The following is a 13,764-nucleotide window of genomic DNA, read 5'->3' on the forward strand; positions in this document are numbered from 1 at the left end:
TGTTTGGTGAATGTATGTGCACCCACTGCTTTGGTTGGTCTTTGGTTTCAACATTCATAAATTAAACCCACGTTTCATCACCTGTTGCTCATATGATGTGACTGAGAAATTCATTGTCATCATTGTGGTATCACTCTAAAAATCATAGCCAAGGCCATTCTTTGCATTTTGTGTGCACCCATGAGCATTTTCAGAACCCATCTTGTGTGAGATTTGTGTAAATTCACACAGTGTTCTGAAATTGTGAAGTATTGTCTTTCACAAATTTTTTGGTCAACATTTTGCACAAAATCATCACACACTACAGATAGCCAACCACTTCACTCTTCATTGTGAACTTTTGTTCGCCTGCCCATCTTCGAACATTCTGTCTGCACCATTGAATTACAGTTGCTTCATTCATTACATTTTGATGGTAAACCAGCATTCATAATTCATGATGGATTTCCACAGCACTCATGTTTTTAGCATGGAGAAAATTGATAACAGCATGAATTTCATAGCTGGTAGGATTATCAATCGCAGGACACATCATAACTCACTCTGTAGAGACAGACAAGAACAAACACCAGTTGACCAGTTATGTGATGGTTTACAAGGCAATGATGTGTGTGACCGCTACCTCATATGTGCAAGCTCTCCCCCATTCCAGCATTAGTTTCCTAAAATAAACCGAAGATACTTTCTCAGTAGCATTCATATAGTTGTGATTTCAAAATTGTATTTCTTTCATAGGTGAAATTACATACTACTTTATCTGCTAGCACCCAACAAGCCAACTTTAAAATCAGCCAGTCAGGAAACCCATGCTTCAGCACCACTGTAATAGCATATAGTGGTGAAAAATATTAATACTTATGTTATTAATTTTCAGACATTCGCTGACTGTGATGGTGCGAGAATTGCAGAGCCTTGTGATTCTGAATGCTGGTGATACAACCCCATTGGCGTTTTGGGAACATCCATTTTCAGAAGAAGAAGGACACTTGGAATATATTCCTGGTTCATTCATGGGACCAAAATTTAATGGTGGATCCTGTTACAATATTGGGATGAGGAGAGAAAGTTCAACATGTCTGCTCCTTGGAAGAAATTTGGGACAGTGGAAGGCATGTGTGGCAGAAGATGCTGGATTTGATCCAGATGTTCTTGATCCAAAAAATGGTATCACTTCATTATCATTTTTTCTTGTTGAGAGAGATGGTTGTTCTTTTCAATATGCTTTATTTTCATCTGTACAGTCATTAAAAATAGATATGCATATTTGTTATTTCCTATAATTATAATCAGGCCTTCTGAACTAATTAGTTTATTCTTACCCTTTTAATATCCCATCTAATGTATTTATTTTTATTGTAATGCTTTTCTTGTTTTGGAACAGTTATTGTTTCATGGTCAGTAACCACTTAAGATTGCAAGTCTGTGAGTCAAACCTGGACTCCTCTGTCACAACAGCATAATTTCATTGAGGCAGCAGGTTCCTCCAAAATCTATGAAATGTCACTGTATCCTAATCCCGAATACTACAGTCTTAATTTACATCTCCTCTTCTGCCATGATGGTGGGAGCAGAAGGTTCCTCAAAAACACTGGTACCTAGCTACCAAACTACACAGTGTCATATTGCACAAGACAGTAGTCTTCCTCGTTATTAATTTTCATCACTCTAATTACCTTGGATAAGGTCCTAAAACCATCTGGATTCTTGTATCAACTACAGTTTTCATATTATCTGGTTCCCCTTTTTACTTTCCAGACAGCTCTAACAGCAAACCTGACATTTAAGCTTAAAACATAAAGTATCCCAAATATGGTGTATCCCATATTTGGTATATTCTTTTTTAAAAGTTAGCAGATTTTCCAGAGCCTTGCCAAACCCTGGTACCAAGAAGATAGCTGTCCTGGTAATAAATTTTATGTTCACAAAGGTTACATGTGGTGCTCTAATAGTACCATGCACTGCCAAGAAAATGCAGCATGTCCATATCTGAAATGCCTTGAATCCCAATGTTAGACAAATTTCCTGTTTATAATATTTGTCAGCTTATTATGGAGTAATTTATGCTGTAAGTAAGGTGATAACATATATTTTGAGAATGTACATTTATTTGTCTACTCTTATTAGATTCAACTGAAAATTTAATTTGAAATGAGAGAAAGAGAAATATAAGATGCAATAGGATTGAAGTTGATACGTACATATCAGCCTTCATTTGGTAATGAGGAACAAGATTTCTCTGGAAATTCTGATATTCACCTTGGAAGTGTCTTTATATCTTTATGTTGGTGCTAGTTGCTCATTTCTTTCCAGCATGTTTGATAAACAGAAAAGCTTTTCATGAATTAACATTTTTACAGCACAAAAAGTGTTGCAGAAGTTCCCACCTTTGTTGATGCTGTCAGAACAACCGCCTCATTTTGTGCCACGTCAACGGCTGCTACTAGCAATTCTTAACAATCAAAAAGTATGTTTAATTTATATATCTAGATGTTACTGAGCTATTGCTTGAATAAATATATATAATTCCTTTGTGTAATGTAACATTTTAAGAAAAGTTCACAATGCAGTGGTAAATTGTGGAGGAAGTAAAGTTGACTTGTTTTAGGATGTCATCCTTTCTGCACCATAAGTGTGGATGAAACACAGACCAACATAATATGAAGCAGTTGTACAATAAAAGTGTAATGTAATTAGTCTGATCTATAACAAGAATATTGTTTTAATTTTCATATGTGCCATCAGTTTCATTATGTTAAACACTGTGGTGTTCAGTTTTATTAAGCGTACTTTTTTGTAGTTTCTGCTGTAAAGAATGTTTTCTCTCTCTTCTTGATTTGCATAAATGTACATTTGGTAATATTGCATAGCTGCTAATATATTGTCACATGATAGGAGTGACTCTAGATGGAATTTGGATCAGTAATTGGATTTATTGACTGCTTACAGATCATAACTACAAGTAACTATAGCACTATTGCTAATTCAGACATTCTGCAGTTCACTACAGCACACACCAAGTCTTCTCAGTCTGTTGTGCCTTCACCAGTTGTCTGTTAACAGCTTCCAGTGCCATAGTTTCCCCAGCTTCCATCTTCACACCCTTACTAGCTGGTGAATGTCTTACAACTGCCTAAACTCAAGTCAAGTCATGTCACATTGCTACTGACGATCAGTCAGTCTGTAAGTCTTGGTGTTGAGCCCCATTTGGGGCTCATGACCAGATATTTATTACTTTTTAACAGTTACAGTCTTGTTTTTGTGGGGCACCCTCTCTGACGAGAGGGCAGGTTTGTCTATTGTATATAGTGATGGTCCTTGCTAGCACAGTCTTTCTCAGGTCTGAGTCCCAAGGGACTTAAAGAACTTTGCTTCCAAGTTAGTCCTTTGATGCATGTTAGGAATCTGTTGCCTAGCAATGGGCATTGTTTACAGAGTCATTATTTAGCAACAGGTCTACGTGCTTCAGTATGGTTCTTCATGGCTGAAGAGAGAAAGAGAGAGACAATATGAACCATCATCCCTTGTGAGAGGGTACAGACCATTAAGTGACCCAAGAAACTTAAGTTTAAAAACTTTTCCTGTTTCATGAAGAGAAGTAGTCAAGCTTCCTGATTCACCTAACAGCCTATAGTTGTTCCCAGGGCCATCTTTCTTAAGGTGCAGGGTCATGTGCAAGGCAGCTAATGCAGACAACAGATTCTCTATCAAGAGTACTACCCCAAGTTCCAAATCTCAGTCACCATCTCACTAACAGGACTATTTTTGCAGAAGTGTTTAATTCATCACAGAAAACATGGTAGTGTGTGGTGTGTTGTGACTATTTGATATTCTGTAGGGTCAGTCCTGGTCATTTCATCCTCCTCATGCATCTTTTGATTAATTGTTCTCACAAAGCAACAGTACTTCACAGTATGTGAGCTGTCTCATTCCTTGATAACATAGTAGACATAATTCTATGGTGATAGCATCTATTGATGCATGCATATATTATTTGATTCACAGCTATAATTGAATTCTTCCCACCTTACTTACAAGTTTTGAATAGACTAAAATTGTTTATACATTATGGCGTGTAGACTCATTGTTAGGCAGTGACTGCAAAATAAGCTGCCATACAACGGCCGTTGCTAGGTAATGGCCGCAACAGAGACACAACAATAGAAAGGCTTGGGGGGGGCAGTATTCTCTGTGTTTCCTGTGCCAAGGCTATATACGTAATGAAGGCCAGCTGCTATTAAAGCAAAGTCTTTGAGACAGCAGTGGAAAGAGGAGGAGGTTGGTGTGAGATGGCCACCAGCATGAGAGTTAGTGGAGTGGGTTGGTTGTGGAGTGAGTGAGTGAGTGAGTGAATTAGAGGACTGCTGTTGTTCCATCCTTGTGAGCTGTTGCTGTTAGAAGCTCATAACTGCGGCACATGGACAGTTCAGGTAACCCGAGGAAGAGGAAGACCTGCCATTGGAAGTTGTCACCAGAGAATTGATGACGACACAGCAGACTGAGAAGACTTAAGTGTGTGTGCAGTTGTGAAATGCAAAGTGTGTGAATTAACAATAGTGCTGTAGTTATTTGTATTTAGAATCTGTAAAAGTTCACTAAATCTGATTACCAATACAAATCCCATCTCTAATCACTCCGTACGTGTGACAAAATACAAAAATTTAATGCCAAACCTACTAAATAGACCCCTTTGAAACCTGAATACATAATCACAAGATATATTTAGTTTTAGAGGAAAGTTACTGTGCTTTACATTGTTTTCTGTTGGTGAAGATTAAAAGATAATTGAACTATTATTTGTAAATATATAAAACTGTAATTCTAGCAAATGGATAAAGAAAAATATAATGTTACTCTGACTAATGCCAGATGATTCATTTCATTTGGTAATGGTAAAGGAATCAGTTTCTTAGTTGGGCGCACCCATAGAATGGACTGTATAACTCCAGATGGTAGGGTGAAAGGAACTAACAACTCACCGTGAACTCCAAGCCATGGTGGAGGAATGATACTCTTCACATTCACAGAATTTTACTTTTGTCAACAACGAGGTCTGTGTAAAATTCTCACCGGATCCAGCCAGTTCGAAGTCCAAGGCTGTTTTCACAGAAATCCAGCATCTTAACCCTAAACCATTGAGCCCCCTTATAAAGCGGCTAATTTATGGAGCACAGCATGTTAAGATCTAAAGGAACAATGAAATCTTGATGGCAGGATTTCTTATTACAGCCTGAAGTCTAAACAAATATATACTTGGTTTGTTTTGCAGACTGTCATTTACACATACAATTGGTCAAAAGAACGAGTAGAGAACTTTCATCAGCAAGCAACTCAATTAGGGCACTGGCTGAGTGCACGTTCAAGCCTCCTCACTAGTATATTCACACAGAAGATGGGGTTGTTCCACAACCAAGAACTGTCTCGCAAACAGCATGCCAGGAATACTAGTCTTGATAATAGTGCCATGACTGGAATGCTGATGAAGTCTCTGGAACACAAGGTATTATAGCTGTTCTTATTTCATGTTAAGAAGAAGAACAGGAGAATGAACAGTTTTATTACATTTTGGATGTTTTAACTTACAACTCAGAGTTCACATTATAATGTGCTGTATACCATATATTGCACCACTGTTAAAAGCACCCAGAGATCTGTATTCATTTTGTCTAATTAACACTCCATCTTAATCATCAGGTTTAGTAATATGAGTGGGCAAGTGTGATGTTGTAAGTTGCGTGAAAGAAGCTGAGAATACAGAATATGATGGAAACCAAACTGTTGATTATAGAAACTTCTAACTGATGCTGTGTGCAAGGAACTGGAGACAGATTAAATAAAACTTATTAATACCGTTGCTTCTGCTCTGTATCAAGTTTAAATTCAAGGTTAGTAAAACAGCTTCTGAAACACGTGGCATGTCATGAACTGCCTTTTGGTACATTCCAGTAATAGTACTTGTCACAAAGGAAATCACCACAATTACGATATCAACGAAGGCCAGACAATTTCGGTCCAATGTCCAGAGTATGGTGATTGATTTTTCCTTTTGTGACTCAGTTGTGCCACAGAAGTTGTCCCTTCCAGCCAAACTATGAGACAACAATATTATACAGATGTGGTGCAGAATACATCCTGAGAAATGGTTGGTTCATCACAACATTGTTTCAGCTTACATCAACCTGTCTACTCATTCAAGCTGTGGTTTTACTAATACAAATAGAACATGATGTCAGGACATATTGAAGGGTTACTGATCCACTTTTTGGCACTTTTATACACCATTTTAGCAAAATATGAAATGTGGGCATTTTTTTTTTTTTCATATATCAAAATTTTTAAATTTATGTGGCAATCTGAATCAAAGAGATAAGACTGACTTTGGGAAGTTAGATTTATTTTTGTATAGTGCTGCCTGTGCTAAATTTTACAATCCATCTGAACATTTAGCAGTGGATGAAATTATTGTGCTTTTCATAGGGAGTTATTTTCAGATAAAATGTTCTTAAGAAACATAAATGTTTTGATATGTATAATGGTTTCCAAAATGCATGACACGGCTGGCTGCACTTATAATATTGTAATGTGTTATATTACGCCCATCACTGTGCAAGAGCTAGAATAGGAACACATACTTCCGCAACAACAAATACGTGGAAATCGTTGAGTTCCCACAGTGACAAATCGAATACCAACAGACCGTTGCATAGAGATTGTGGAAACAAGAAACACGTTTCCCTGGAGATGGACAACAGAGGGTTTGTCATGTCGCAGCAGGAAAACCAAACCGTAGAGAAAGGTGTTTGCTAAGCAGTCTGAACAACGCCTATATCAGGGGGCTGGACGTACCAGATATTCCAGAGTTGGATAGACCCATGTGGAGGCTTGAAGCAGAGTTGAATCGAGAGGAAAGCTTCGGTCAGTGAAGCCTAGCATTCACCGAGTTAGTTGGATCGAGTGAACGGGATCACAGAAGCAGTAAAAGTGATAACAGTTGTACTTAAATGTGTAAAAGCATGTGTTCAATAAATATTTGCTGAATCTGAGACCCACGCGAAATTATTCGTTGCATTGCCTAGGAGACATAAGTAGGCTACCAGGTAACATGTGACAATATGAAAGTATGCTTGGAAATGGGCACATAAAATGTAACACAGATAATGCCAGCTAAATATGTGTCAGTGAAAAGCCTTACTTATAGAACAGAATTGGTAGTCTATTAATGTTACAAAAACAATCTCTTCTCCCATGTTTATTCAATAATCTTCTTCCTTCAGCATTACCATTTTTATGTAGGTCATCTGTCAACCATGCTTCTCATTTTACCTCTGTCCCACTCCGAAGTCTGGACTTACATCCGTGATGTAGGTGGCAGACAATGTCAAGAAGATGTAAGCTTGTCAGGGCAGAGTACTGTTTGATACCTAGTCCCTGGTACCTTCAGAATAGCTGAGAAGGTCTGACAAAAACCAGAAAATGAATGGCTGTTAGGGTTATAGTGAAGTTGTGACTGGCCCAACAAGCTAATGAAGGATTTTAAGCTTATTTTTAACAAATAATTTAACTCCAGGAGAACTCTTATTAATTTTATAACCTGAACAAAAGATCCTTCAGCTATTGTGGGAAGTGTCATATGTAATCATAAAAGGATGGTAAGGAGCTTTGACAGTAAGACATTTAAATGAATGTGGTAACATATATGCTAGGGTGCAAATACACCCAAGATGTAAATGTTGACATGTGTAGAAAAACAGTCATAGTAAGTGGCTTCTGTGATTGACAAGGGAAAGTTCAATAACTGCCATTTTGAAGACTGAAATTGAGGCATGGGCTATGTTGACAAAGGAGACAATGGCTAATAGCTATTCAAGTAGTTGGGAGATATAGAAGTGAACAGAGTCTTATTTTTCCACTTGTTGCAAATGAGTGGAAGGGAGCCTCATCATCAGTCCTCCACCCCACCCCCCTGAGGAGGAAGACAGACGTGACAGGCCAGTCAAATGAACTGCATTGAAGTTCAGCACACTGGTCATTGACTGCTGCAGGATCATGCTTGCAGCCTTGTGTGCACTTAGTCAAGAAGAACAAGCAGCTGTGAAACTTCTGTACTTGAAGTACAAAGTCACTCTGTATAGACCATTTATCATATTTCCCACACAAAGTAAGCTTCTAATTGTAGTTCCATCACAGAAGATACAGTCTGTACCAAAATAAGTCTCTGTAAAACTGTAGAAGTTAAGTTATACCTTTAGCTATTAATTACAATTTTAGGATATTAAATATGTCTGTACATGTGATTCTGTTCAGATTTCAAATCCATACTTGAGCAATCTTGGGGATATAGAGCAGCTAGTGAAGTTTCCTGTTGGTGTTGGTGCTGCTCATAAAGATGCAACAAGTCGCCGAGTTGGTTTCCCAACTTATTTGGGTTCTGCCATGGCATGGCGTGATGCCTTTCGTGATGGAAAACCCAGGAGACCAATTTCAAAGATTCCAACTAATACTGATGCTGTTGTGTGTCATGTTCAGCAGATGTTGGAAACACGGCAGATCGATAGGAAAGGTATTCTTTATCACTGTTTTCTGCTTCTTGCAACAGAATCTTAAGTCTTTGTTGCCTTATAACTTCTAAGTTGATCACACTTGTACAGTGCAATAATTGTTGAAATTAAGGCGCACAAGTGATTGTTTAAAGAATTCAGTCTTTTGGGATGTAATGCCATGTAGCCTGATAGAAGTTCACTGATCTTTTGCAGGAACACATTGCCTCACTCCTTCAGGGTCAAAGTAGAAGCCATGCAAGAAGCAAAGCTTGCTGCTTCCTTCTTGCTCTTGCATGCCTGCTTGGCTTACTCTTCTAACCTGAAGTTAGGGGCAGTACATTCCTCTCTCTGCTTGCTTCTTGCTTGTGTGGCACACTCTTCAACCCTGAAGATAAGGGCAGTACATTTCTCAAAAGTTGATAAACTTCTACTGGGCGATGTGGCATCACATCCCTGAAGCTGATATTCTTCATAATCACTGCTATGACAATGGCAGATCCAAAAGAGTGACTGTGTATTGCTTTTGTGCAATCTCTTGCTCCCTTTTTAAACTCATGTAGTTACCATACTTTTTGCTGGTAATTATCATTTGTACATGCTTAATTGATTGACTTAAGGAATCATGTCCATATACCTCATCTCTTAGCTCCTGATCGATTTTAATATACTTTAATGAGGGAATCTTATTATAAATTTATAACAAAAGTTGTTTGTTCCTTATTAGTCAGAATTGCAACTTGGTAACTAATGTTGTATTTTAGCATCCTTTTGCACTGATTCATGTCCATGATGTGTATGTATTGACTGTCTTCTAGTGCACACAATCTCACTTGTCACTTCACTACATGTTTCAGCGTCACTGTGCCGTCCTCAGGTGTGTTATTTACATTGAACTATTGCACTGTTTGCCATCATGTTTCATTTGTAAAATGGTTTAAAATATATATTCGTCATGTACTATAATAAAATTTATATATTAAAATTTTGTTAACATTTATCATCTTATACCTCGTATTTCAAAATCGCATATTATATCAATCTTCCGCTATAGGAGTCATTCTTCCTATATTTTGTGTATACTGCGTCTTGTGGCTGCCTGCGTTGTTTTGGTAACTAAATTGGTCTTTATGAATATGTCATTAAATATAATTTAGTTTGAAACAAAATAAAATTTGTTGCTCTAAGTGAGGAAAATATTTGATTTCCAGTATAAACATATTCTGTATGTCACCATTCCCAGTGTAAACATAGACATATGTAATCTCAAGTTTGTTTTCTTTGTGTAAAATCATGAAAGTATATTTAAAATACAGTTGTTGCTTACCAACCACTGATTTCAAGTGTCTATGATTTCCCCTTTGTATTCACTTTTGTCAACTTTGGTATTTGGTCTGATATGTCAATAGTTTTTAATCTGTATACAAGGAAACAGATTCCCTTGAAAACCTGAAATATATAACAGAACCAGTTCAGCAATTTTTAGTACTAAGTACTCTGCAGGGATATTGCAGACAAATTGAAGAGTAAAAAAATTTGTTTTGCGTAGACAAGATATAAAAACCAGAAGTAACATTCATAGAAACAGTAACTCAGAAATTGCTGTTCTTAGTTCAAAGGCGTTTGATGTGAGCTCCATTGGTAACCTCGAAAATAACCAAAGAATATTCAAAATTTACCATGATTTGCATAAAGTGGATGCTGCAGCATAATATATCTTGTTTTTGGCTTGAAGATTTGCTGGCAAGGGTGGGATGTAAATTTTTTCTTAATGTAGTCCAAGAAAATGAAGTTCACATTCATTCATTCATTTTATTTGACATTCATAATTGTTACAACAGTAACACTTGAACAAGTCACATCATTAGATATATCATTCTTGAAATCCTTTTGCCCAAATGCAGTGGTTCTGGCAGACTTCTGAACTTTGATGACAAGTTCATCATCTGGGCCTTTTCTTATTCAGCAACTCTGTTACAGCAAGGATAATGTGATGATGCACTGTCATGCTAAATAATCAGTTCTCTTTCAGAATTTTTATTCAGCTGACTTATCCTCAAAAAGGCAAGAAACACATTGCTCTTTTTCAACTTTGCTCTCCATTTTGGACAGTTCATGTTTTTATCTCCACTGGAAAAATCAGGAATTAATGTTAAGTATTGAATGAAACAAAATCTGTCAAAAAATATGGCTAAATCCTGAAAGCTGAAATTGTGCATTTTTAATGGTAACATAATGATAATATGATCTTATATATTTTCAATTGTTCTGTGCAATAGGTGTGATGATAGGTTACAAGTGCCAAAGATACTTAAAGTGGTGTTTCCAGTTGTGTTCCGTTTTTACAGTGTGTATTGACATGTGAAATGCTGAAGATATCTTTACTGATATTGATTTTATAAATTGATATTTATTGGTAGCACGTAATGAAATGCATGCCATTTTTCAAGAAAAGCCTTAAAATGTCATATAGCAAAGTGCACTGTGTTTAATGATATTTTATCCTTGTTAAACAGCAGAGGAGCAGAAGAAATTGTATGTGATGTGGCAGACACGCGGAGCTACTCCAAACATTCCACTTGCTGAAGATATAATTCACCTGTTCAAACAGAATTCACGAGTTATTCATTATTGTCTAACACCTCTCCTCTTCCTACCTAGGTAATGTACCTCAGCATTCGTTGATAAAACTGAACTTACTTTTACCTTTGTTTTAAATAGTCATCCAGGTCTGAATTCTCAGTACAAATTAAATTGATTCATTAAACATATAATTTCTGTTATATGGCAAAAATTAAATATATTTCATTAGTGGAAATTGGCTTCTCTTTCAGTAGTGTAATATCTGATTATGCTATTAACCAAATCCTGAGTCATGACCATGAACATAATTCGAACCCTAAAAGTATGTTCATCTTAGGATGTTATAGTTTGAATTTAACACGTATAAGACAAGAGACAAGAATTTGGAAAATTCTGAAAAATGAGGTGAGAACAAGACTTTTCTTCAGTGAAAATTTTTTGCTGTAATATGCTAAACACAGCCACTTTTTCAGTCGCTATTTACCCAACTGGAAGATGATTCCAAATGTAAGGTTACCCCACATTAGTAAACATGTCTGAACAGAAAAGTGATTTAATGAATTAATAATGCATTCCTACTACAATTGCATGAAAATAAATAAATATTTGGAAGCATATTATATATGAAATTCATTGAATTGCTTTCCTTCTTGAAATCAGTAACCTTTATCCATCTTCTCCAGTCTCTGTTCTGCACTCTTGTTATCTGTCTTCACCTCAGTGTTCTCACAATTCCCATCTTCTCTCTCACATTCACTGCTCATATTCTCATGGTCACTGTCGACATTCCAAACTTCTTTCTTACCTCCCTTCCATCCATTTCATCAGATATACAGCAGTGTTTACATCCATTGCCTGTGACTTCTGAAGAGATCCACTGGCACAGCCGTTTTGCCCTGGGCTTCTATATTGTCCTGGTGGTGTCAGAATATGGCCCTTGCAAGGAGCCATTCAGAATACAGTTTCACTGTTGATTAGCTAATCCTTTTCAACAAAAATAGTTGTTAATTTACTATGAAGTAGCTCAAGAGACCATTACTTGCTTAATTCATCTGATGATTCTCTTAGGTATGAAATTAAATTAAAGAAAATGTTAACAGAAACTCTTTCGATTATGATTGGTTTAAATCTGTGGTTTGCACCACATATTTTCTAAAGTGGTGATTAGGTATTAGACACATACTAAACACAAGTACACATGATATATTTATATTGTTTTACATAGTAATAGAATAGTATTTCTCAGGACAACATACAACATGAAAGCTAGTATATCCTTACCAGTTCATATTAGCTACTCCATAATAGTACCAGAATACCATTGGTGTTGGCATCTAAACAAGGTGGGCGCATTTAGTGAATCTATGCTGAACAGGATAAGGATGAACTTCATATGCAGGAAAATATAACATGTAACTTCTGAAGATTACAGTAGACCTTCAAAATTGAAATATATTGCAGGGGAATCTTCATGTAAAGGAATTTCTCACTTGACTTTCAGTGTTTAGTGTGATTTATTTTGTATGCAGTGACACATATATTTATGTTAATGTTACTAAAATATCATTAAGTATTGCAGCAAAAGTGGATTATTATTCAGGTGGAGAGTACAGTCTGCAGCAACTCGAGACCATGCACTCAGTAGTATGACTTCTACACCAAATGCATCAACACAAACTACAGGTGCTGCAGCCCCCAGTCCAGTTTCAAGGGCCCATCACACACATGTGAGTGGTTGCATATGTTCAGTTAGTTAGTTAGTTAGTTAGTTAGTTATTGGAGAGGGTGGGTTTCCCCATGCACTTAGACCTCTGTTGGTCCATTGTGCTTCCCTCTATGATTTCTACCAGTCTCTATATCCTACCAGTACTGGTGCTTACCATCAGTCCTGCCCGGCCAGCGAGACCAGCTCTACTAGCTGAGAGGTATCTATAATGCTTCCCCCATCTACCAGAGGTATTAGAGACTGCTGTTGGGTGGGAAACGTCCGTAATTTGGCTCAGTGACCTCCTTTGGAGATATGAGGTTCTTTTACGTGCCGTAAAGCTATGACACGGGACCCACGGCTTAAAGCTCCTCCCGGAGGACTTGTTCCCTGAATTTTTCCGACCTTAAAAATTCGACGACCTCCACCGGGTATTTGAACCTGCTTACTACGAGTCATGAGGTGGGAACGTTACCTCTAGACTACGGAGGCCGCTATATGTTCAGTTACTAAGAATAAGAAAATGTTTTAGAATTAAAATGGTTATTGAACTCAGTTTGTCATAATTTTCCCTGTAGAAATTCACAGTGTCAGTGGGACAGAACAGATGCAGAATATAACAAGAGTTTAATTATAGCAAGCAAAGTTGTCGTCATCATCATCATAGTTTTTTACACTATACACAAGGTGTTTCACGACTTTAGGGCATAACTGCAGGAGGTGATTTCCTAGGTCTTTGTGACCAAAAAAGTTCATATGAACATGTGTCTGATTTTGGACAGTTACGGAGTTATGACCATTTTTTATTCCCATACACGCCCTTGTGTGAATCGCGTCTGTCAGCTGGCGGGTCGCTATTTTTAGCCAGCTACAGACAGAGCGTTCTCATTATCTCGACACTTGAGATGTACCTAAGGCAGGGAGGGTTGGTATGTCCAGCAC

The 13,764-nt window shown here is 37.2% G+C and overlaps 1 protein-coding gene across 1 annotated transcript in view; it reads left to right on the forward strand.

The window, feature by feature from the left end:
* LOC111866165 (KICSTOR complex protein SZT2) overlaps positions 1-13,764 on the forward strand; it is a gene marked incomplete at its 3' end in the record, with an annotated part of 183,834 nt that overhangs the window by 158,294 nt on the left and 11,776 nt on the right. Inside the window, 6 exon segments of the mRNA XM_033752148.1 lie at positions 875-1,164; positions 2,358-2,464; positions 5,267-5,497; positions 8,302-8,557; positions 11,051-11,195; positions 12,718-12,844. Of these exon segments, the coding sequence (XP_033608039.1) occupies positions 875-1,164; positions 2,358-2,464; positions 5,267-5,497; positions 8,302-8,557; positions 11,051-11,195; positions 12,718-12,844 (1,156 nt within the window).

The sequence above is a fragment of the Cryptotermes secundus genome, unplaced genomic scaffold, assembly GCF_002891405.2.
Source record: "Cryptotermes secundus unplaced genomic scaffold, Csec_1.0 scaffold599, whole genome shotgun sequence".
NCBI classification, from domain to species: domain Eukaryota; kingdom Metazoa; phylum Arthropoda; class Insecta; order Blattodea; family Kalotermitidae; genus Cryptotermes; species Cryptotermes secundus.